This window comes from Protopterus annectens, chromosome 8.part0, assembly GCF_019279795.1.
Source record: "Protopterus annectens isolate FY-2018-M chromosome 8.part0, PAN1.0, whole genome shotgun sequence".
Taxonomy (NCBI): Eukaryota; Metazoa; Chordata; order Ceratodontiformes; family Protopteridae; genus Protopterus; species Protopterus annectens.
The window spans coordinates 1,513,209,069-1,513,236,161 of NC_056741.1; the positions used below are offsets into that span (position 1 = coordinate 1,513,209,069).

General features: G+C 39.4%; 1 protein-coding gene across 1 annotated transcript in view; it reads left to right on the top strand.

The window, feature by feature from the left end:
• The window catches only part of ARHGAP32 (Rho GTPase activating protein 32), a 3,207,216-nt gene that overhangs the window by 3,156,312 nt on the left and 23,811 nt on the right, over positions 1-27,093 (top strand). The window contains exon 24 of the mRNA XM_044081098.1: positions 13,590-15,058. Within this exon, the coding sequence (XP_043937033.1) occupies positions 13,590-15,058 (1,469 nt within the window). The remainder of the gene's footprint in view (positions 1-13,589; positions 15,059-27,093) is intronic.

Genomic DNA, 27,093 nt, shown 5'->3' on the forward strand with positions numbered 1-27,093 from the left:
TGCACAGCTTTCAGGGAGTAATAAAAAAACTTTAGCAAACAGCATATTAAATAACACCCATCAATAATGCAGTAACCAATAAAAAAATCACTAAACTAATTAGATAAGTACTGTCCAATTGCAATCTAAATTAAACCACAGGGACAAAAGGTATTAAACTTTGAAATAAACATGGTTTCTTTATACATTCATTTTCTTTTATAAGCACTTTCCGAACAAACTCTCCTAGATACTTTTTCCAAAATTGTTGCCTTTAATCCACAGACAGTAGAATTAAATCTAGTAAAGTTGAGGAACATGTCTGTACAGGTAGAATGGAAACAGAAGTAGATAAAAAAGGAAGTTTGAGAGTTAGAATAGCAAACAGATGTTTTTAAGGATATGGGAGTCCAACGCTTGTATGAACATGATGCCAGAGCACTTCTATGGCCTAGGCTTGTAAAGGCTCCAGAGCTGTTTGCCTAGTACACACCTATGAACCTATGAGAATAACAAGGGATGAAATCATATAGGTAGTGGAGTAGCAGACTACATGGTAAACTTTAGGATTGGATTCTGGTGGAAATATGGAAACCGGGGAAGAGGGCAATCAGAAATGTGTGATACAAGAGCTTTAATGATGTTTTAGGGGGTAGATATGTACCAAAGTCATGGAAAAGGCTGTTGTATCAGTTAAACTAAGGAAAAATAAAGACTTGGCTGATATGGGGTCTTACAGACTTATATCAGTCATAAATCACAAGTATAAAGTATTCATGGAAACCGGGGAAGAGGGCAATCAGAAATGTGTGATACAAGAGCTTTAATGATGTTTTAGGGGGTAGATATGTACCAAAGTCATGGAAAAGGCTGTTGTATCAGTTAAACTAAGGAAAAATAAAGACTTGGCTGATATGGGGTCTTACAGACTTATATCAGTCATAAATCACAAGTATACAGTATTCATGATAATGACAGAAAAAGATTAGCATGGAAATAGACTGGGGTCAGTGTGGGTTTGTAGGGGGGAGGCAGACATTTGATAACATCAACAGAACACTAATGATGCAGAATCTTGTGGAGCAAAGAAAGGAAAGTTTAATGCTGATAAGGTTAGATGCAGCGAAAGCATTTGATGGGGTCATCTGGGAAATTCTGAGAAACAAAATCTGTCTACATTTGGGCTTCTACTACAAAGGAATGGAGGCATGTGTAAAGATAAAGGGAAGACTGCCAAATAGTCTGAGCCAGACAAGAGGTACAAGGCAGGGATTCCCTCTCTCAACTTTGTTGCGCTCCTAGAAGTTGAAATAAGAGAATCCCAAATACAGGAGTGTAGTTGGTATGGTGAACTGGAAAAAATTGCATTTTTTGCTGATGGTGTAGTACTTTATATTATACACCCTGGAAAAGATCTGTCCCAGTGATTTGATATTTTGGAATACTAGAAGATGATTCAGGCATATAAAATGTACTACAAAAAAAAAAAAGAAAAGACAAAAGCGATTGTTTATAACTATTTATATCAACTTACGAGTTAATTCAAAGGGACCCATATCTTTGGGGACATCAGAGGATGAGATATTTTATTATGTTGCAGGACAGAAGTGTGGATCAGACACAAGGAAAATGTAGAAATAAGTCACATGGAAGGTAAACAGTAAACTTAAGCAATTGAGGATGATGATTATGTTTGTAGATAGTAAAGTTCAAGCAGGAAAACTGTTTTGAGTCCATCTGATTTTATACATAGGTCAAGAATACTTTACAAGACCAGAAAAAAAGCTATATAGGGGAAAAATGATCAAGAAATTCTAGGCTATCTGGGAAGGTTAATAATGCTAGCAGAAGAGGGAGAAAAAGGTTTACCAGATATGGAAGTTATTAAATCACAGCACAACACAAATTAGACTTGTGTGTACAATGCAAAATGATATGTATCATACTAAGTGAAAAAAATATGGTTTTATGTCAAGAGGATTAGGTGATGACAGCAAAAGATTAGCATTGTGGGCCCAAAAGCCCAAGCAGACAGGAATAAGGGTATAGATAGCATACTGTCCCAGAGTACAGAGTAGTTTGTACAGTACGGTGATGAATAGTTATGTACATGAATGGATGATAGAATTAGCCTCAAGAGGTATGGAAGGTCACAAAGAAGGGGGACAAGTTAAATGCTGAGCAGCAAATGAGTGGATCTTTGAGGAAAGAACCAAAATATTGGGAACCGTTAATACTGTGAGGGGAACTAAAGTAAAGGGACATGGTTAAAGAACAACAATTTGGCTCACGGGGAAAAGACAGACATTTGTATATGGGATTAACAGAAAAAGAGTACAAGAAGAAACATAAAGCTCTTGGGGGGGGGGGGATAGACTGAAAATAATTGAAATGCTAGTGGACTTCAGAATGTAACAGCCTCAAACTCATTTCAGGTGAACGGATTTGATTTCTTTACCACCTGTCACTGTTTCAGTATACTAGATGGGGAGTATTCTGTGGGAAGCTGACACATCCTCCTTATGTCCAGATTGGTTTTCATTGGGTGCTCTGGTTTTCACCCGTGTTCCAAAGAATTACTGTAGGTAAATTGTCATTTCTCCAAACTGCCAGCAAATGTGTGCATGCTGTGATGGGGGTAGTGCCTTGCAAAGGATTGTTTTCTTTAACTTGTAGCCACTGAGTGTTCAGAGAGGCTGTAGCTCCTTTATGACCCCACAGTGGATTAATCGAGTAATCAGACATTGAACGAGCTAGTTTTAAGTAGACAGTTTTGTGTGTGTATATCTATCTATATATTTATATATATATATATATATATATTTTTTTTTTTTTTTTTTTTTTTTTTGGGTTGATAACCCCCTAACTGCTGATCATTTTCAGATTTGTCCTCAGAATACTGGCTGCTTTGTATTTAAAAATATTTATCTCAAAAATGTTTCAATTTCATAATGATCTATAAGACATCATTGAACTGAGCTGCTTACCCTCACAGATAAAGGAGCAGCTGTGTATTGAATTTTAATGAAAAAATAAATGTCAATGTAATTTTTATGCCGTGATTTTATACAAAGAATGAAAAGGTCACTTTTATACTGAAGTAGTACTGCTTTTAGGCCTGAAATCACACCAGCTTTATATGTTTGTTTTAATAGGTTTTATTTATTTTGCTATGCAGAAAACTGAAAACCACACATTTATTTTCAGCTGCTTTGTAAAAGAATTGCACAATTCAGGTCTGAATTCCACCCTAATTTAAAGTACAATATCTCTTTCCTGCTTCAAAATATTCTCATGAAGCTTTCAGGGCAACATCCTTTGATAATCCAATTTTCATTTTGTTTTCCGCTGCCTAATACCTTTTACAAAAAATAAGGTAACAGTCTCAGATGTGGGCATGTCTCTCAGACCATGTAATATTTGCATGTTTTGCTGTAACTTGTAGAAATTACAAAAAGTACAACTTATGTACAAAAAGAGTATTGTTTTGTTTCTCGGTTATTAGGAGCACACCATTAACATGATTCAGATGCATACGGTGTGTGTCTGCTTGAAAAATGCAAAATATGCTTTATTTTTTTTTATAAAACAGCAAAAGTAGATCATCCAAATTTCTATACAATACCACTGGTGGTACTTAACAGTAATGAAGCATTTCATTGTAACCATAAGTACTGTAGTTAATTTATATGATATATTTATTATGTTTGCATTGTACATTGATAATCCTGAGCTATAAAATGTATGTAGTGTGTGATTCCAGCTGTAAAGGCGCATACATAATTGCATCTTCTTGTAATATCATTTTCTGTATGCGAGTGTCTAAAACTGGGGGAGCACAGGTCCGGTAAGAAACTTCTGTATTCAGGAGAAATACAGATTGTTTTGTATGTATTGACATGACATTAAAGAAGTGTTTAGGCCATTATTATATTCAGTGTTTTGAGCAGTTTAGTGTAGCATGCAAAATGAAAACAGTGTAATCCAAAAGCAGTAAATGCATGTGAACTAAAGCCACTGGGGCATATATTTGAAATGCTATATCTGTGACTCCCTTTGAGATTTTGTTGAACATCATAATGAAAGGATGTTCAACTACAAAGCATACATAAGACTGCAATTCAAACCTCAACGCTGGGAGTGTAGAACATCTCTGAATTTGGCCCCACAACTTTAGCTGCTTGAAAGCATGGCATTGTAGCCACATTATCTCACAACTAAAAAATACATTTTACTTGTGAAATATAGAGGATTTTTAATTCTGATGTAGTCACAACTCGGTCAAAAAGTAGTTTAGAACATTATTGTGTGCACTGCAATGTGAAGAAGTTCACCATATCACTTAAACTTAAGAGAGTATAATGCAGAATGTCAGACTGGCAGTATAGTCATGTGAACTAACGTTTCTGAAGCTTTTCTTTGGTAGACTATAATCCCTGTCCCTGTTTGATATTTCAGATACAAGTTTCTTGAAAAACAACAGGGCATTCATCTACAAAACACACATAAGACTGCAATTCTAGCAGCAGAACTGACAGTGCAGCATATTCTGATTTTAATGACAGCTTCAGCTGCTTGAAAGCATGGCATTGTAGCCACAGCACTTTACAAGTGAAAATATATTTTTTCTGTGGAAATGAATAGGATTTTTACTTCTGGCCTAATGAGAACATAGTTCATATATTCTGGAATTTAGTTATGCCCAGCCTTTTGTGTAAAAGTCAAATAGCCTCAATGTAGAAACCAATAACAGTGATGTAGACTGTGACAACAAAAGTCTTTTGAATTGCTCAATTTAGTAGTTGTATATAAAGGAGCATATATCAGTTCCCTGAAAGGTAGCCCACAGTTAAAAAAAAAAAAAAAAATTGTAGAACTTCTAGGTACAGAATACTACTTTTTGGATACAACATCCAGACAGCATATTGTCCCAGTGGAATCACATAATATAAATGTCATGTCGCTCTTTAATCAGTACTGTCCCCTCCTGCAACCCATGTCAGTAATCATTCAGAAGTAATTGTATAGTCTGCCTTTGTTTTTCTATGCAGCTTGCCACCCACCCACACAGTCACTTTTGACAGTCACCTCTCATGTGATAGCTAAAAGGGGTGAAATAACAGCCAGAGTAATGCATTTCCACCCCACCTATGGGAATAGGGCACCCTACCCCCATATTGACTGCAGTAAAAACTATGGTACTATGGCCATACCTCTCAACCATACCGAATTCCTCGGTAGTTACTGGTTTTGAGGTTAAAGTAATGGAGTGCCATACATTTCTGAGTGGCCCCTTCAATTCCCAATATCACAATTTTAAGCTCTGCCAGATGTCATTATGCATCGCCATCAATATGCAGAGGTGTGCGTGATGACATCAGCAGTGCCTGTCTGCCTGTCAGATGCTGGGAGACGGTCTGGGGAAAGATGAGTTCTGGCAGGGGTATGAGAGCAGTAGTAGTGACAAAGTCGACATGTAGCTGGCTGTTTCTTCCCCAGTATTTAAGCAAGCATAGTGGAAATGGAACGGTGCTTTTTTGACAGGGAACAGCTGTTGTTTGGCCGAGTTAGAGAACAGTTCATGAAATGCTTATGCGTTTCAATGCCAGCTTGCTGTCCCCATTCCTGCACCTTGTCATTTTGTGGACTTTCTCAAGAGAACAGGTAGAGCATATAGATAATAATTTCCCATTCTTGACAGGTAGCCTGTGCTTGTACTTTTGGGAGTTGAGACAAGTATTTACCAACTGAAACTATATTTACTGCCAACTAAAACTATCTTGCTTCCGAAATTGCTTTATGTATTGACTTAAAATAACGGTTACAGCAGTGTCAGGTGACATAGTTTTAGCAATTAGCATTATAAATATCTGTACTCAGCTTCCCAAAAATGTCAGTGTGAACCATTACATCTAAAAAACTATCTTGACATTAGAGGAGTGCATACCAAACTTCAAGAAAAGTAGTTGTATTGTGTAAAAATTCTACAAAATGTAAGAGAGTCTCATATGAGTCCTTCATCATCAAAATGTTTATAAAACAATACATGTGTTCTGTAACGTAAATCATTAAAAATATCTGCTGTTCCTACTGTGCTAAAATATTTGCATACGAACTGGCACATGCCGTGCCTATCGCCACCCCAACCTTCTGTAGAAAATATTCTGTTCCATAATTAAACACATTATTTTCTAAAATTAGTTCAAGTAGTGTACAAATCAGCATAACTCTAGAGTTGGAAAAAACATTTCATGTAGCTAAAAAAGATCTAACATTTTCAATTCCATCATCATTTGGAATTACAGTGAAAAGAGAGTTGATACCAAGAGTCGCAAACAACATGTCATCACTGAGTACACCATTTTTAGACCATATGTAAAGATCATTCAAGAAATGTTTTGCATCTATTAGCACAGTGTCTACAGTATCAAGAACAGGCTTTAACTGTTTTTCAACGTAAATAGAGAGAGGCTGCGTGAGCCATCCTCTCCCAGAAACTGTAGGCTGAAATGGGGGGGTCACTAACATCTTTGTGTATCTTTAGTAAACCAGAAGTTATTGGAATATTAGGGTGCCCTACTGTAAAATAACTAAAGTCTTAATCAGTCAAATTTGTAATTAATAAATCATATAAATAAAAAATCCACCCTGTTAGTAAGTCCAATGACTTGAAATTGATGCAAATGAACGTAAATATCAGCATCATCCAACATATTAAGCATCTTCTCATGATACACTGATCTGTCCATTACTACTATCCCAACCCCATTGTCGGGTGGATGTATCTCAAGGTGTGGGGCTTTAAACTAACTGGTTTAAAGCTTCTTGCTCCTTATAACTTAAGTTATAAAAACTACCTTGATGTTTCTCATTCAGGGTTCATCTTGTATCGTTGTCACATAAATTAACAAATGCATTCAATGCAGGTTTCATCTCTGGTATAAAAACACTTGTTATTTTAAAACAATTACATTTTACTGTTTTATTTGGGTATAACGAACTAATCATCGTATTTTATTTATTTATTTAGTTATTTATTTGCAGTTGGTTTACCAGGATAATCCATTGGGCCAAGATGAACCCATTTTCAATGGAGTCCTGGGGAGAAAAGCTCCAGTAACCAGTTACACTAGGTTATACATTAAAATTACAAAGTTTACAGTAAACAAGTTACACTAGGTTATACATATATATAGATTACAAAGTTTACAAGTGAACAATAAGTAAGTATAGTTCTAGAAACCAGGTTAAAATAGGCTTTTGGTTAAGATATAAAAATTTACAAGTGATACAATTTAGTGTGAGACAAGAGTTCTAGTATCAGATTACAAATGGTTTTTAGTTTGAGTACAATTATTTCAACTGTCTAATATAGATTTAATGGTGTTATTAGTTTTTATGAAGTTCAAGAAGTTCTCGTATGCCTGGCAAATAACATTAAATCTAAAATAGCATTGGTCGAATCAGCTCTGGTTGCCAGTACAAAAGCCAGTCCTTTATTGAGTAAATTAATTTGTTCGCTTGTTAAAGAAAAAGATGACAGGCTGTGCACTAATTCAACTGTTTGTGGCTCCTGGTGGATGCCCCATTAACTCTGTTTGAATGTTTGAACCATTTCTCCCTCTCTTTATTCTGCTGCAGGAACGATCCTTCCTGCATTCCTTGTGGATGGGAAGGGGCTAGGCTAAAATAATTGTGCCAACTTGTCGTAATTCCTTTGCAGTAGAAGGCACATCTATTCTGATCTCTTTTCCACCTAGCTGTAGGGTACAAAGAGATTCAAGTCCCATTTTATGCTCTCCTGTAGCAGTGGAAACAATCAAAGAAGAGCTTGCTGTAGCGGATTCAAATGCAGTCTCTTCGTTTTGCATTTCCGCTGTTCCTTTATCTAATACAACTGCCCCAGAGAGATTAGAGGTGTTCCCCATTGCATTCGCATCATCAGATAAATTCCCTGCTGTTGCATAAACTCGTTGTGCTGTCCCAGAGGGTTTTAAGTTGACAACAGTAGCATTTGCATTATCGACAGTATGCACCTTGGTTACCGCAATTGGTAATGATGTTTTACTTCCTGATTTAACATGAATGACATCACCGGAGATGGATTCAATAATTTCTATTGGGCTAGCCATAACAGGGCCTTCTCTCATTGGTTGTTGTGTCATTTCAGATGTAATTTGATTGTTATTTTGTAAAACAGAACCTTGGGCCAGGAAAACACAAAATCCCGTTGAAAGTCATGACAGTCTCTTTGTAGTTTCTTCTTTTGTTCGGTTTTAAGCCTCTGTTCAAAGTTCATTAGAACACCAGGCATCTCATCTAAAAGTCAATTAAACACTTCAGCCATGAAATTCTTCTTCATATAAGTGTATTTAGTGTTAATCTCTTTGAATAATGCTATTTCTTCAGGATGGAAATACTCAGTAAGCAAATGCATATAATCAAAGCTGAGGTGTAAATTCAGCATTTGCCAACGTGTAAGTAGTTCTGGAAGGCTGTCACCATATGAGGGCATCTTCAAGATCCTTAGACCCCTCAGGACAACTTTAACATGTAATGCTGCTTCAAAATACAGGTGCTGCCATTGCAGATGTTTAAATTTAAATAATTTGTCTTTGAGTTGTTTTAATAAAGAGGAGAAGGTTTCCATCATTTCAGAGTCCACAGCTAAACAACAGTCAATCATATTTTGCTTGTCTAGAGGTTGTTTGCTTGAATGATCATGGCTGAGAAAGCTGATGTTGAACTTGCCGATAATCCAGAAACTGCCTACCCTATTGACTGTTTGAAACTGAATAATGGAGTAGATAAGTTATCGTTTTTGAACCCACACAAAACAAAAAACGCTATTAGATTTCCCAATTGGGTTTGATTCACAACAAGATTTAGTTGTGGACTCTGAAATGATGGAAACTTTCTCCTCTCTATTAAAACAACTTGAAAGACAACTACTTTTTTGAAGTTTAGTATGCAATCTAATGTCAAGATAGATTTTTTTAGATGTAATAGTTCACAAGGACATGCTTCTTTGGAAGCTTAGTACAGGTATTTATAATAAACCCTGTAAGAAAAATAATCTTTTGCATAAGGCAGGTATGCACCTGAGACACATTCCAAGGAATGTTCTAAAAAGTCATACACTTAGAGTGATGAGACTGCATACAGATGAAACATTGTTAGAAACAGCCCTCAGTACATTGAAACTGGATTTTTTAAACAGAGGGTATAGCAAGACAGAGATTGAACAGGCTTTAGATGAAGCACACACAAATAGAGATGCTGTGGCTAAACCATATTTTTCAGAATTTTCTACAGCTACATCTAGTCCTGGGCTGACTGTCGAGAGTAACTCGACACATAGAATCACACTTACCTTTTTTAGTGATGTTAATGTAATGTGTGATGTTATAAAGAAGAACTGGCCAGTCTTTGTGATGGACCCAGAATTAAGCAAAGTACTAGGATGTTCACCTAAATTTGGTTTTAGGAATAACAGGACACTAAAACAGCGTCTATGTTATAGGCAACAGTCATCTGGTATGAGAGTGACATCAGAATGCAAGGGCACCTATCCGTGTCAGTCTTGTAGTGCCTGCAAGTTTATATGGAGTGACCTCAATCAATCACTCCAGATTGTTGAAAACCAGTGAATTTGGCTTTTATGCAGACTGTGTTACCAAGAATATAGTCTATCTGGCTAAGTGTGTAGTATGTGAGGGGTTTTATCTTGGCAAAACCAACCATACTTTAAGAGAGAGGATTTTAGAGCATTACAATGATATTAAGAATAAGAAATCTAGTAATGTCCTTGCACAGCATGTGTTAGATAGTGGTGACAACATTTTTTAAAAATTTTGGTTTTAAGTATTGTTTGTGAAAACATAACTGATGGAGACTTACATAATGAAACCGAGTTATGTGAACTGCGTTGGATCTTAGACTTTAGGGATACTATTAGTCCAGGTCTTAATAATGATGTCTCCCTGAAACCTGCTTTGAAAAAAACATGCTTACATCACAGAGTTAATTGATATATTGTCATGTGATCTGTTTTTAGATTTCATTGGATGAAGCTGTATTCAAATACCTGTATGTATTATTGTTTTAACATTATGGTCGGACGAAGCAGAGTATCCGCGAAAGCACTTGCCTATTTTATTATTTTATAATTTTATAATTTTATTATTTTATTGCTTTTCATTAACGCTCAGTTTTTGTGGAAGTCAGTTTTTTGCATATTTACTTGGATTGTGTCCTGGTCTACTCTGCAATCGTTTTTTTGCCCGAAAAGTGACGCTTAGATGCTACTTGAGAGACGCATGCAGGCAGCGCTTACTGAAAGTTTTTCAGTGTCATTTGCCACTTCTGACAGTAACCAACACAAGCCATAGGTTTCTCTAGAAGATATGCTAACAGAAATGTTAATGTCAAGGCTCTCTTCTGCAAATGGGTTGTAAGGAGACAAAATTGTAACCTAATCTTACATGTGAGTTACATAAAAAGCAGCAGCAGCATGACAGTGCCAGGATTCCTTAATAGCAGAGGTCAAAGTTAGTGTAACTTCTCTAACAAATCAGGGCGTTGCATACAACCTAAGACAACTTCTGTAACTTAAGTTTCCCCGAAACACACATCTGGCTACGTGACATCTGTTGTAGAAATAACCATGCTGTGGTCTCTGCAGTATTAACAAACTTACTAAAGCGATACAGAAGCACACCTTTGCTGTCTAATGCTCTGGTACACATCAGAAATGAATAAAGATCCGACAGAGCCAGCCTACTACTTGTTTCGAAGAGATCACACAAGCTGAACAATGACAGTCGTCCAAACACAAACAAGTACTACGTGTGCCCTACTAACACTTGAATTGCTCCACTTGCCTGAAACAGCCTTCCGCACCTCAGAGGTGGCCTTACAAAGACATAGGAATAAACACTGGGGGACACAACCCCCTAACTTCATCACACCACAGGTAAAAAAAAAAAAAAAAAGTCTAACTGAAATTTCATAATCTGTAAGTATGGCTTTTTCCTTTTAAGTTGATAGAACTTACCATGTACACTCAACAGAATATACGGGTTAGACTTTGTATGATAGTGAATACACTTTTTCGTTGTTTACTGTAGTTTCCTTTCACAACAGACATACCAACTCCTTCTACCTCCCTGGACCAGCACTGTGCACATGCACAGGCACACTATAACTTATTTGATCAAGTTTGCCTCATGTGACATCTCTTTCAAGTATAATTCATAATGAAGTGTATGACAGATGCACCTAGTAGGTTTGCTTCTATGTGCATGCTATGTATTTCCTTGTTGATGTCCATAGGAGCCAAAGGCAAGTGAACTGTTTCTTCGTAACATGTTGGGATCATCAGTTCATTAAGAAAACTAGTTATTTATTTAACTTGAAATGATCCTTCCAGCGTGCTTGCATGAACATCTGGAAGTGAGACCAAAAGTGATTTAGTTCAGTTTTCATAGAAAATATGAACCGCCACTCTTTAATGAGCACGTGTGACTACTGGTCATTCCAGAGTCCAGGCTCATTCCTCTTAGGAGAAAAGTTTATCGATCAACCTGCTCCCCCTAGTGACCCTATTGACAGTTACAACCCACCGTGGTGCCCTGTATTTAATTGAAAATGCAACTTGTTTTTCTAGATGCTAAACCCTTCATTCCCCAATTACCCGCTTAAGACAGTTTAGGTTCGTGGGGAATGTGGAGTTTTTAGCTGTGATTAATCTATTATTGTTTGGTAAAAGAATCAGCAAACTCATTTCACTGACTCATTCAGCACAGCAATGTGTAATACCTCATATTGCCAGTATTATCTGGACATTTTTCGTAAAATCTGATGCAACTTGGGTAGAACTTGCTTGAGTCAGGTAATTTATACTTTAGTCCACTGTGTTATGCATGGAGTGTACAAATATTGATAGGCAGTGTGTTCCAGGTTTTAGGAATTCATCGGCGGTATTATTGGCTTTACTTCTATCCAATAGTGATTTATTACTGGAGCAGCCACGTATATTGTAATGACAAAGAATAGAAATATGGTCTGTATTTTATTTTGTTTGCTTATGTAAGTAATGTAGTGGTTTTAATATAAGAAATGAGTTGTTGATGGATTAAGATGTTCTGAGATAGTAAGATCTTGTGTGTGTGACTGACTCATACTTCAGTCTCTCAAAGCAAGAAATCTGGACAAACTGCAGAGCCAAATATAATGATGGGACAATGGCCCAAAAAGTAGGGTGGGACAGATTTTAAATATTGCTTCTGTAAACTCAGCTTCTAGACTAACACGTTTTGCATTATTTTGTATTTTCTGGGGGATATGAAGTCTGAAATTCAAATGTCTGCCATTATTTATTATTATTTAGTGACTTCAGTCTTCATGTTGGTATCCCACAATTCCACTGGAGTGGGTGTGGGTTACATGATTATGTATGCAAAGTTTATGTTAATCAGTGTCTCAATTTTTGGCCAGTTGTACCTACTTTTCATGGGCCTTTGTCCAGATTTTTGATGTTTCTAGGTTGAGAGGTATGACTGTGGCAATGTGTATAGTTACCACTGGTGACACATCCACCGTTTCTTGCCAGAAAAAATGAAAAATCAAAAGCTCCGAGCAAATGTATTTTCACACTGAAGCTTACAGATACTATGCTGTGTTACCACCCCTCTGTTCCCTCACCAAGACACAGCAATGATCACTTTATTGTTGTTACCCCTCCTGTAAGTTTACTTTTGTCCACTAACTGCCCTCCCACCACACAAATAGCTAGCCACTTCTGTCTACATCTTGTGTGTGATTGCCAAAAATGGTAAAGTAGCCATTCGTGCATGTGTCTAGTAGCTGCTATAGGGCATCCCACTTCCACATTGATTATCATAAAAATTTAATTAAAAAAGTGAATAAATCCAATATATGGTGCTGTGGATAGTGTGTACTGTTAAAAATGCCCAGAATTCTGTTTGGTTTCTTTTCAGAAAAAGTGGAGAGAAAAAAGATTGGAGCAGATGAGCTTTCAACTGAGCTTTCAGACATGATACTTTGTCCCTCATCTGCTTCTAATTTATTACCCTTAGATTTTATTTACTACCTGATTTGTGCCTAGGTCACGGCTATAACTCATGGAGTAAATAAGCAAAAATATTTTAGATACATTTATTTTTTTAAGTTATAAATGTGAAGTTTGTCAATTTGTAGGAACGGAGTTGGTGACCTGGAGCCAAAGTGAATAGTGTACCCTACCTCAAGCAAGCTTTATTGTACAGTGATGTTGTAAATTTAGTAGGCATTAGTAGTTTAAGTAGCCTGATATTGTACTCCTAGGATACGGTAGTGAAGCCCTGGAAATTTTAAGAAGAGAGTCATGCCTCCGTTTAATAATTTTTTAATATATGGGCCTGTTTGAGTTTTGGGGCATTGCATAGCCAAGCCTGAGTGATGCGGGTAGTTACTTTCCAAAGTCTGGCATGCATCTTTGTTTTTTTAAGATGCAGACTATGCATGTTTTTATCATTATTCTGACAGTAATTACTTATAGTTCTAAAGTAAATACAGCACTGATGTATTAATTTGTATTTCTTTTGCAGGTGCTGTAATAATGGACCACACTCAGGAGCCACTTACAGTCAGCTGTATTCCTCTTCTTCCTCCCCCTCCTCCTCCTAAAAATGCAGCACGGTTGCTGGCCTTGGCTTTGGCTGAAAGTGCACAGCAAGCTGCCGTTTGTTCACAGAGAAGACAGTTAAGCCAGTATCAAGACTCCAACTTCTGCCAGTCTGAATACAGTGAGGAGAAAGCAGTAGTGCTAGACTGGCAGTATCCCTCAACAAGCTCTGTTGCAGAAAGAAACATTCCAATCATCACACCACATGTGGCAGCTACTCAGAACACACCACCAATAAGTTCTTTGGCTATTCACAACAGTGATGACCACCAGAGCACAGCAACCAGTTATTTGATGAGTAGTCAGTGTACTCCAGTTGACAGCAGGAACCCATCAAGTGCTAGTCTTATGACAACCAGCCAGCACGTCACAGTGCTTAATCAAGGTCTAATGCCTATCAATCAGAAGACAGACAGTCATCATACACACCGCACTATATCCAGTACTGTAACCCCAAACAATGTTACAGCTATGCAGTGCACCACTCAGGTAACAACTGGTACTGTGCTTGCTAGTCAAGTAGTATCCAGCCAGCACACCACTCTACCAACTCCCAACATCATGGTTACCAGCCTTGCGGCATCCAGCCAGCATGCCACTCTGCCTGTTTCAGTCTCCTTGGATATGAGCCATAGAACATCCAGCCAGCATACTACTATGCCTGTACTCAACACCATAACTACCAGCCATGCAGCATCCAGCCAGAACACCACTCTGCCTTCTCCCATCTCTGTGGTTACCAGTCATGTAGCATCCAGTCATCTCACTACTTTAACTACATTCAGCACCATAGCTACCAGCCAGCCAGCATCTGTCCAGCACAGCACTCTGCCTACTGTCAGCACCATGGCAAATAACCATGCATCAGTCAGCCAGTACATCAGCATGGCTACCAGTCATGAAACGTCAAGCATCCAAAGCATTCTGCATTCGCCTTGTACAGTGGCTTCCAGCAGTGCAGCGTCCAGCCAGCAAGTCATTCTGCCTTCTACCAGTACTTTGGATAGCAGTCATGCAACATCAGTCCAGCACAGCAATTTGCCTTTTCCTAGTACCTTGGCTACCAGCACTGCAACATCAGGCCTACTCTTGCACAACATTCTTCCTTCTGTGATTCCCAGTCATTTGACAACCATCCATTCTGCACCTGCTTCAAATGCATTTAGCAGTGTGGCAGCCAGCTATCACTCACTCCTCCCTATCTCCACTACAGTAGCTACCAGCAGTGTGACAACTATTCATCATGCACCGCTACCTACTCCTAGTTCAGCTGCTACTAACCATGTGGCAGCTAGCCAAGTAGCAAAGGTTCACTGGTCAGCAGAAGTACAGCAGCCTGTCATGGGACAAGTTCCAGCTTCAAGTACAGATGAACCTAGCATTTCTAAACAGGTAAGTACTTTCTGTTTGTGTGGTAACATGGAATAGATTTGTACACTTGTTTGATAAAAGGCACAGAAAAGCACATTCAGATGTCCACAATTCAGTGTGAGCTCTATTTTAAGGCCGATTTAAAACAGTGACAGTGACTTAATAATGTTTGTAAGCAAATGTTTTTTTTTTCCTGACATTTTCTTTCATTTAAGAAATGTAACTGTTTAGCTCTGTGTTCTCTAATGTGCCAGCCGAAGTAGTGTAGAATTCACAGTTGTTTTTTATTCAAGGCAGAGACAGTTCATCATTTCTTCATCATGAAGCAGTTCATTTGAAGGGTTTTGATGGACCAGAGCATATAATCAGATATAAGTTGAATCCTATATTCGCCGTTGGAATTGACATAGATTTCAGGTTTAGCAAAACTAATCAGTTAGACATCTCCATAATGGGAGCACATTAGTGAAAAGATACGATAGTGCTGTAGTGCTGTAAGCTTGCATGCCTGATGAGTTGGATTAGATTCTAGCTTTGATGAGATCTGATAAAAACCCCTTGTTAGAACAAAGAAAAAGTAAATTCAGCTGGCTTAATTAGTATGGAGAGGAGAATTTATCATAAGAAACTGCAAAGACTGAGATTGTACTTTCAGGAAATTTGCAGGAGCCTGTGGAAGAAGTATGCTGAAATGGAAAGCTTGGGGGCACAGGAGGAAACTACTTCCAAGGAGAATTTCACAAGGTTGTACAGAAGTGCTGTTAAATAGGAAGAATGTGGGAGGAATCAATGGACTTCCTGAAAGGCTAATTCGGAGCAAATCGGTGGCACCATTCAATATAGCGTGGAGTAGTTGGAAGAAGGAAATGGGGAGATGCAGCCGTGGGAAGCCAGGTGAAAGACCCACTAAGGTAGACCACTGGTCTTTTTCTGCATGTGATTGGTGTATATGCATTGGATTGTTTCACAGTCTGGTAGGCTAGTGTTGCTTAGCATTTCTTTTATTGCTATGTAACATGAGTTGATAAGCTTTAAGGTATAATACTTACATTTCTCACCATCCAACATTTTCTGTAGACAGCATCTTGGAATGATGTTGGGATGTTGACATTGTCTCATGGCACAAACCGCAAAGCCTGAGCTACTAGTGCCACTCTGTCTTTCTCACTGTGTGAAGGAAAAGGTCCCTTGAGAATTAGACCACTTGGCTTTGTGTCTGTTTTGGGAAAACTGATGGAGCTGATGAGAATTAATGCATTCAGCAAGGTAAAACTTTGCTCTTCTTTTGATTCATAACTGTAAGAGAGTTATTTTCAGCTGTGCTAGAATGGCGTAGATGGTACTGTTTAGAATTCAGCATAGTACTTGATTAATTGCTTTACATAAGACTCAGATGAGGATGGCTTGAGCGAAGAACTGAGATGAAATTATGCTATTAGACAATGAACTAAAGCGTGTGTGTGTGTGTGTGTTTGTGTGTGTGTGTGTGTGTGTGTGTGTTTACATGCTGTTCTATAGTAGTAGGGAAGATTTGGAAGTTAGAGTTTTGCAAGCATCAGTATTCAGTCTGGTTCTTTCGGGAAGTTAGTTTATAGAGATGGCTGACTGGCAGCATCCTGGAAATGTTTTTTTGTATGTACATAAGACTAGATACATTAGGACTGGGAATTGCAAACGGACCTCAGCAAAGTGATAAGTGGTCAAAGTTGATACAATTGTTGCTCAGTGCCAGGAAACATGAGTGGCTGCATGTACAGTAGGAAACCCAAAATCAAGTGCTGAAATGGGAAAGCCAAGTTGCTTGGAATGACAAAGCGAGGTCAGTGATCTAAAAATACTGCAGAGCAATGAAAAGAATGGGTCTAGGATATAGGGGTGCTTTCTCAAACAACACTTAGATAACATGATGCTGACGTTGCCATTTTCACTGATGAAATGTTGCCTAGACTGCATCACGTTCGCATTATACCTGCATGATGGCAGAGTATACACAGTATCAAGTCTGACCTTTAAGAGGATTTAATAGTCTTTATGGGAGGATAGCTGTAAGGGTTAATTATAACATAAAGGCTTGCACACCTTTTTCTGTCCTGTTTCATGACCATAATTTCTCCAAGTCATTAGTTACTTTTCCCACAGAAAAACAGTAGTGTACATTTGGTATCCGCTAAGTTTTGCCATAGATAGTGTGAGAGACTGACTCGTGTATGATTGTGTGTGTGCGCACACACGCTCATTAATACAAGGTCAGCTTCAGGAAGAGTCATTGTCAAAGTTAATTGTAATATTTGTGTTACACACCTTACTGATGTTTTCTTTCAGCCAGAAATTGAAAAAGCATCGTCTTGTTCTCTGTCAGACACCAATGTAAGTCTTGTTTGTTAGTTGTTAAACAGAAGTAAGCGCAAGACTTTCTCATTCACTCTATACTACTGCACGTTTCCTTCAGTCATTCTTGCTATTTGAGTGTTGTACATCTCTCAGTAAACCGGGGGGGGGGTTTAGTGCTTAATTTGTTATTTTTCCATTAGTGGGCATTACATTTTCTTTCTTAGTTTCTTTTTCCTAGTTTTTTTTTTTTTGGGGGGGGGGGGGTTAATAAAATGTTGAAAATTATGAACACTGTGGTCAATTTAAGCAGGTCACTAAAGTAATAAGGAGACAGAAAACATTAGGTTTATTAACTAAAAAGAAGCTGAGGTTTTCAGAGGAAAAAAAATAGAACTTGGTAGAGCTAGCAAACTCAAAAGAAATTATAGAAACTGGTACAGAAGGGGGCAGAACCAGTAAAATAGGCAGAAACATTCTTTGTCAGATTCTGGGACTATACTGTATTATGGAAGCTGCCCCTTCTAGGCTACTAAATCCCACTAACAGACATGAAGTCAGCTATGTCTTTGTCTGGGGAGACTTCACTGATGTTGCTGCCAACTGAATATACAGACAGGCAGACACCTTCATTGGTACTGACATAGGGCCAGATACTGGTCTTTCTTGAAGATAATATTGTTAAGTCAGGAAGCCTAAGTCACAGGCCTATACAGTGGAACATTTAGAAGTGTGTCCATTTTACTGATTGTCACATCTACCAGTGACTATAAGAAACTGGCAGAGGGATTGTTCTGGCCTCCTTGGAGAAGTCGTGGGAACTAAAGCATCAGAATTCAGTGTTGAATAGTCTACATCTGTCTGTATTGATGAATGCCTTGGGTAAAAAGGGAATGAGAGAGAATTCTTTCATGTTTCTTCAGAAGAGTACGAATGTAGTTTTAACAGCTTAGACTGTTTGTCCGCAGTATTTTTCAGAAATTGAAGCAGTTCCTTTGGTCTTCTGGTTTTGTTTCAAGAAATTATATATGCATGTATACAAGATACTTATTGTAGCATATCATGGTAATTCCCCCACACACAAAGTGTAGGTCTATATTTGGAAGTGTTTTCTGATGTATGTCTGTACTCAGGAGTGTTGTTGTGTCTTTCGGCTTTTCCCGGTTAGGGTTCGCCACAGTGGAACTCCGGTCCGCTAATGATTGGCAGTAGATTTTTACGTGCCGAGTTGCCGGCCCTGATGCACAACCTTCAACGAAGGTATGCCCATTCACGCATGTCTGCACACAGAAGATGCTCTAGCTGAGAATCGAACGGGACAACGTCTTACTGTGAGACGACAACGCTACTGCAGCCACCACCACTGCAGTACACTCAGAAGTGTATATTCTTTAAATGTGAAAGCGTTTTCTGATGGTAATGTTAGATACAGTAGATATACCTGTTGCTGCTGTGAATGCTTTTCTGAGTAAACCTGAGTATATTTGAAAATGGGTCTGGAAAGCCCAAATGAGACATGACCGAGTGAAGGAACAGAGGAGTCTTAGTGTTTTAGCAAAGTTTAAAGAAACACCGAAAGCTAGAGCAGCAGCTGTGGAAATGAAGTAAGATGGAATCTTGTTAACTGTTTTTGTAATCTGGCCATAGAACATTAACTGTATTTTGTTATGTAAATATTCTTAACCAGATGTACTATAAGACTCTGAAACACCTCAGGTGTTAATATCTTTTGGTGAAGTAGGTCTTACACTTTTGTTTTATGTAAAATAAAACAGCTTTTACTAAAGACGAGGAGTGTCAGCTATGGTATTTTCTACATTGGTGAATGCAGCAGGCATTTAGTTTACAATTCTCCTGAAAGCCTGACGTAACCTGTTGCTAAGCAAACTGCAGTTTTCCCATAAAGATCTGTTTTTTTTTTTTTTTTTATCTCTGTGGTGCTGACCGGTTTCTTTTCTGTTAATAAAGTGCTATACTAAAGCACATGACCGTAAATTTGCCTGTTCCACTTACAAGTTCAGAGAAGCATGTTGCCATTAAAGAGAGAGAGAAAGTATACTTGCTGGGTTCTTGTGTTGAAATTACCTATCTAAGAAGCCAGTGCACTGCCAGTGTCTTGAAGGAAACTTGATAATCCAGTGATACTTGAGGTCTTCCCGTCCTTGTCAAAAGGGATGGCATTGACAGCAGCAATCTGTTCAGCAGAGGCAGTTATGGGTAAACAAATCATTGGTGGATCTGCTTTAAGGTTTGACTTGAGGTGTCCTGTATAACATTGTCAGACTTCAAGGGGGCAGGAGGTTGGCTATTAGGTAAAGAAGCAGCAGTTGAAAGAACATACTCCAAAGCAGGCAAAACTGGAGGAATGCCTGTAGACTTGGATAACTTGTGCTAGGTGTTGGCATAATGGCTAAGGTGATTACCTCACAGGTGGGAGGCACAGGGTTTGAGTCTCAATAAGGAAAACTGACAAGTCTTAAAATAATCCACAAGTGCAGCTAGCCTAGTAATTACCTGTGAACCTATAATACAACAATAATAAATCATAATGCATTTTTTGTACAAAAGGAACTTCTTTCTGTTTGACTGGAAAACATCTTTCATCTTAGAAAAAGCTTCAGGAAAAGATACAGCTTCAAGAAGGAAGTCTGAAACAACCCTTTCTCAGAATTAGAATGTTCAGATTAAGAAGAAATTTCTAAAGTACAATCGGCTCCCTGCAATGCCTCTTGTTCTGACTGAAAATCCGTTTCTGAAAAGGAGGGAACTACCTTCTTTTCCCTGAAGAAGGACTAGGGAAAGAAAAGGCTGAAATAAGTTTTTTGACAAATTCTCCCTGTCCATAGAAGTAGAAAAATGATCTTCATGTAAATCTTTCCTGGGAAACCTCCTGTAAAATACGTGACCCTTAGAATACTCATTCTAAGCTCAGGCTCCCTATACTGACTAACTGAGGAACCTTCAGCTGCCCTTTTCCTGTGACTGATGAGAGTGATTCTCATTTGCCCACCAGCGGCATCCCTATAACCAGGAGAACATGTCTGTTTTTCAGTCCATAATGACTGTAGAGTAACATCAGTGAGACCACTGGAAAAATGATGGAGTTCCGAGGAACCAAGAACATCCAGAGCAGTCTCGCCCACCAGTGGTCAAGATACAACAGGATCCAGCTTGACACCCAAAGACTCCTTGACAGCTTTCTCCTTGTGGACAGAGGAATGAAGAACCACGAAGACCGGCAGCTGCTTCATCAGTTAAACTGAAATTGATGCTTCAAAGACTGATAGCAGAACCTGAATGATTCAGTAACCAGTAAAGACTGATAGCAGACCCTGAATGAATCTGTAACAGGTAAGGTAGACAGTGAGTGGTACTGAGGTTAGTAAATCACTGACAGGATATTTTGCTTTTGGGGGACTGCCTCAAACACACAAACTTATAAAACCTGTAGGGAAATCTTGTTAAAAATAAATTTTACACGAAAAGTTGTTCATCTAAGCATTTATACACAAGCTTCCTTAGAAATGCAATGATGGTTCGAGAAACATTTAGTTTCCTAGCAAACACAGTATTTTAGCCAGAAAAATATAAGTTTTCTTCAGAAAAATAAATTTAGTGGAAGGTTTCCCCAACAGGAGAGTTATCTGCCCATCCTTGAATTGCTAACTGACTGACAATTCCGTGGGGCTCTTTGAAGGAAATCACTTTGACAGCAATAAAGCTCTTAATTATAGGTGCTCCGGGAGCACAGAGAGAGAAAACCCTGACAAACAACCCAGGTTTAGTTAACAGCTCTGGTGTCTGACAGAGCTGTAGGGAGGGGAGGAGTGTTACCATCCCGGGATGGGTGGACCTATGGGCATCTACCTTGTCTATCTTTGGTGGTGGTTGGGAAAGACACTTTGGAAGTTGTTCCTTAAGAGGTTTAGAGATTGAGACTTGGCTGAGCTCCTGCAGAGGTGAGGGTGATACACTGCACATCTCCGTTGCATGCCTACCCCCATTTTTAACTATTAAGTCCACAAGGAAGTGGGAAGAAACGGGTGGGTTATAAGTCAACCCTCTATCCCCCTGGATGGATGCATAGACATGCTGATCCCCTGACTGATTAGTTCAGTGACTGGCCCTATGAACACCAGATTAAGTCTGGGGGAGGGGGTGAAGCATTTGGTAGACCAGATGTGGACAAGTGTCAGGGTGCCAATTTGGTACAGTGAAGACAGTAGCAATGGGAAAGCAAAAAATAAAAAGACAGCTCTGATTATTTTGGCTCTCTTTCTGTCCTTTTATACAGAACTCATTTCAAATTCAGTTAGTTATCTGTCCAGTCCACTGATGTCCAGGTCACCAAAATGAAAGTTTTGCGTGTGCAAAAGTGATATTACTTTCTTTTGAATCTAGCCAAGAGCAATTGCTACAGGGTTCCCCACAGTCTGGATTTACTCACAAAAATGGGTTGTTTGATGCACCACATTCTGGAAACCTGCTTGTTAACTGCCTAAATGATAGAATGTTGATATCCTTTAGGCATCTTTTTTTTCTGAGGATGTTGGTATTGAAGGAGGTGAAAAAATTCACTACTAGGAAATCTTATTTGTGTGAGTAGAAAAGATTTTCATTGTCTGGCTGCCTCTGATTCTTGATTGTATTTACGTATGTCACTGTTCTCTGCCTTTTCTTCTTCTATCAAGGTTCATTTGTTGACCATTTCTGATTGTCTCCGTTTACCTCCACCCCCTCCCACCCCCACACTTCTAACCATCCTCAAATTAAACAGTTTTTGAAGGGGTTGTTTAATATTTGGCCACTTAGGAGTCTCTTCCTTTGTATCTTAACCTTGTACAGTAAACTCTTGGTTAACCGGCACCAATGGGAATTGGTTAGATGCCGGATAACTGTAGTTTCTGGTTGCTTGAGAGTTACTATTAAAAATTGGCCTGACTAATACTGTACCCTATACTATTTGATTTGATTTCGCAGGTTGGGGAGTGAGGACATTTATTCCCATCTTCCTTTTTAAAACTCTAAAAACGTAAGGTATGTTTCTGTGAGGGGGAACAGGAAGTGCAACACATGAAAACTGTACTGTATTTCTTCAATTTTTTTTTTTCTAGTTGCTTGAGTTCCAGATAACTGAGAGTTGACTGTAATTGAAATTGCTCTTTTTTTTCATCTGAACCGTTAGGCTAACTTGATGTTCTTAACATGTTCTTAACATAGAAGACTGTTTAACTCATTCTTCTGACTTCTGCAAGGAAAGCATCCGAGAGCAGTTGTGGTGAGTTAGCCCTACCTTATTTTTCACAAAGGACAGAGTTTCTTTGAGAGATAACCCCTCATTTACGCCTAAAGTAGTCTTAGAGTTTACATTGAGCCAGTCTGTTAATCTCCTTTTCTTTTTTTTCTGTCCCCAAGAACAAGGGAGAAAGATTGTTTACACTCTGGATGTCCATGTGCAGCTCAGATGTCGTCTAGACAAAACTCAGCCCTTCATGAAAACTGACCAGCTGTTTGTCTCCTGTAAAAGTAAGAGGAAAGGACAACCCAGTGTCAAAGCAATTCCCAGATGGTTGTCTTGTGATATTGCTTTTTATTATTTTCACCATAATAAGCCACTTCTAGGCAGGGTTAGGGCCCATTCCACCAGGGCTTTAGCTTTTGTGGTGGCTTTGTGGAAAGGGTGGACCTAGACATGTTCTAGAGGCAACAACTGCATCCTCTGTACATATATTTACAAATTACTGCAATCCAGATTCCTTTTCCAGATCCAGAACAAGCTTTGCAAGGCTCATGCTTCAGGGGCTCCTGGATTGTTTGTGTACTTTTCCTCCTCCTTTCTTCACTTGTAAGCTATGGTAGTTGTCCCATGTAGCAGTCAGATAATGTTGAACCTAGTGTAGCTGTCTAAGTAAATTTGCCAAAGCAGTAGATGTTTTAATAGGTCATTTTTGCAGAAACCACCCCTCCCCCAACCTCTTTCTTTTGGTGACATTTATTTTGTATTTTCAGGCTGTGGATGTATATAATCTCATGTATATAGTTTACCTTTTGTCATGTTTTCTAGCATTGTTTCTTTCAGGGATCGTCCCTCCCTCCTCCTATATTAGAAAGCTCTGATTGTTTTGTTGTTGTAACTGTCCTTTCATTTGGCACTCCTGACAGAGCACAAGGAAGGTGCCCTTTAGTTTTAAAAGCTGGCCAGTCTGTGGGGGTAGAGCCTGAATAGCTTAGGCTATTGCAACAGTGATCTAATGTTGAACATTTTATATACATAAAACCTACTCAACTTCTGTTGAAAACATTATTTGCTTACAGATATATTGCCCTTTATTGAGAAGGTTTTTGCTACCAGAGTAACAACCACTGCAATCTGTTTGCATCTGCTAACACATCATATTTAATTTAGCACTAGCACAGTAGCAAAATGACATTACCATCAACTCACCAGAACAGTTCCTAAAATTCATTCTCTGCTATTGGGTCCCTTAAGATCTAACAATGAAATTAAGTACATGTTTAAATTCAGACAGTTTAGATCTAACCATTTTGCTTTTTGAAAAAGTCCACTCCTGAAATTTAAGAGCTGTTTTTTTTCTGTCTAACCCTATCTAAAGCAAAGTAGGCATATTTTCACTTTGAGCAACAGCAACAAATCACTGGTTACACACGGCAGAAATAAAACTCATTTAATAAAAAAGTTAGCACTTTCATGGATATGTTCCGCTTTCACTTTGTCATTGTCCTTATAATCAGTACCTCCTTCTTGCCCAAGAAGGCACAAAGTATCTGAGGCCATTCAGGTTGGTGCCATCCAGGGTTGCCAGGTTTCTAAACGAACAGGTAGACCAAGTGAAGACCAAAAAAAAAGAAAATGTCAGGTCTTTCATGCGGAACTGTCTACAGAAGGGGCTCTGCTTTGCGTTTTTTGATTGGCTCTTATGCCGTTGTAAGTGCCAGTCGAAAATCACACAGGACAGCCTTCTTCTGTTCCGTGCAGAACAGCCCGGTGTTTCGCATTGAACAGAAGTGGCTCCACTTTGCGATTTATGATTGGCCCGTATGCCAGTATACAAACCAGTCAAAAATCACAAAGCGGAGGCTGTTTCCCCAGGATTTTATCAGGCAGTGCAGGACTCTGGATTGGGCTGCTGATCTCGGGCAGTCCTGCACAAATAAGGATGTCCAACAACCCTGCTGCCATCCCTTCTGGCTGGTGATCTGCTCAGATATCACTATAAACACCCATGAGTAATCCTGCTGTGTTAGTAGATTTACGGGAGATGCAGATTCAGGCATTGTCATGGTTTTTTGGCTACTACTGCCATGCCCTCAGCAGTGGAAAATAATGTTTTCACTAGCTTATATATGTGTGGGTACCCAATATATATGTATACACACACACGCACGCCCACACACACACACACATATACATGTATATATATATATATTTTTTTACCTGTTGACTCCTGCAAAGGAATGGCAGGTGAAGGTTAATATTGCAGTGCAAAGTCTGATAAGACTGCTGGCTCAGTAGCACAGAGGGATGAAACCTTGACTGCAGCTGAGATGATCCATCTTCAGTTAGTGGTAAAGACTCTATAAGAGCAGGCCGGGAAGGAGAGCAATGAGCAGTCAGAGCTGGCTTACATTTCCATAGGAAATGAATGGCAGCTTGACCTATGAAGTGTCCTAAAGTAGGCTAGTTATGGATGCAAAAGGGACAGGACAGGGTGTCCAACTATCATGCTATGGCTAGAAAGTGTGTGCATGTGAGGAAACATGTGTACCCTTGGGCCCAGTATTGTGAGATTCTCATATGTTGAAGGCTTGCCATCAGGAAGGGGTTAGGCTACTAATAAAGATTTATCACCCCCTCTGCATAGAGCCGAAATCAGGACTTCTAAGCAGGTAGCAGGTGGAAAGGGGTGAAGTCAGACCTTGAGGTTACTGTGATGAGGATAGGAAATGGTGTAAGGAGTGGTTGCAAGAGAGAGGTGGAGAGGATTGAGGGATGAACGTCTTTCATGACTGCCTGGATGACAGACCCTCACTTTTGCTCCAAAGACAGCTCAAGACTTTTGGGAGAAGGATTTGGTAGCATTCTTGAAATATTAAAGCAAAGGCGTGACTGGAAGCCCAAAGACCCATCCTGAGTGGAATCGATGTACCTGCAAACGTTCGGTGCTCGCCCATCTACCTGTTGGGTGACGCTGCCTGCTGATGATCTCATTAAGCTGATCGCACAGCAGGCATGGAAGGCCCCAATTCTGTAGAGTCAATCCCCAGGAGACCAGACAAAATCCTTTCAGCGCCAGAGGACCATCAGTATTGGGCCAAGGGTTTAGTAGTAGATGCCATGCTGGTTTCAGCAGCCAAAAATAAAGAACTAACAGAAGAGAGTTCTACTGTTCATCCCCCTAACTGAGAGTCCAGGGTGATGGACAGGTTTGGGATGAAGGTGTGCACCTTTTAGACCTTTGTTTTGCAGTTGTTGAACTTCATGGCACACTTCGTCAGACTCCAAAGGGTTCTGACAAAAGAGCTCTCGGATACCGTTGTAGGAGCTGTGCCTGAGAAGATAAAGGGTAAATTAGCCTCTCAGCTTGAATCTGTTTCTATCTCATCCATGAGGCTGTTGCACATGTTGCCGAAGGTACGACTAGGGCAGCAGGTTCCAGTGTATTATGCCGTAAGGAGGCAAGCCTGAATGCACTTGTGTGAATTTGCGGAGCTATTTAAGTCTTTGTTTGTCAATGCTTCATTTGATGGCTCATCCCTTTTTGGCCCCAAAGTTAGAGATACCTTGGCCAGGTGTGAAAAGGATGGGAAGACCCTGTCTGCAGTGGGTATATGTTTCTCTGCTCTCCAATGCTCCTACTCCAGGAACCAGAGGAGTGGAAAAATGTGGTTCCAGAGAACCCGAGGACCTTTACAGGACACGTGGCAAGGGGTGGAGCTCAAATGGAAGATACCGACCTCGCAGAAGAAATGGCCTGCAACGTCAGGGTTCCAGAAATTCCTTCTCATGGAAACCGTACCAGTACTCCTAAAGGGGAGGCCTGATTTGTTACCTCTGGAGGCAGTTGGGGGGAGACTGTGCTTGCACTCACTAGCTTGGTGACAGATAACCACAGATACATGGGTGCAAAAGATCATTGCCAGAGGATACTACATTCCCTTCAGTCTTACTCCAAGAACAAGAAGAATAATCCCTGGTGTACCACCCATCAGAGGGATCAGGCAGCTCTGGAAATTCAAAGGCTGATAGAAAAAAGAGAGTCATCCAAGAAATCCCATTAGACCAGATAGGATCCATATTCTACTCAAGGTTCTTTTTGATGCCTAAAAAGATAGGAGACTGGAGGCCAATTTTGGATCACAGCCATTAGAACAAGTTTGTTTAGCAGACAAAATTCCGGATGGTCACATTTCAGTCTGTTCTCCTCTTCTTAGGGAAAGATGATTGGATGTGTTCTATAGACGTCTAGGACATGTATTACCACACAAAAATGGACAAGTGCTCCAGAAGCTTCCTCCACTTCCAGCTGGGAGCCAGTCAGTATCAGTTCAGAGCTCTACCTTTCGGTCTTGACACAGCCCACTGGGTGTTCCCCAAGTGTATGGCTGCAGTAGCAGCTCACTTGAGACTGCACGAATTCCGAGTGTTTCCATATTTTGACGACTGGCTCATCATCTCTTCCCACCAGGCATCTACTAGAACAGAGAAG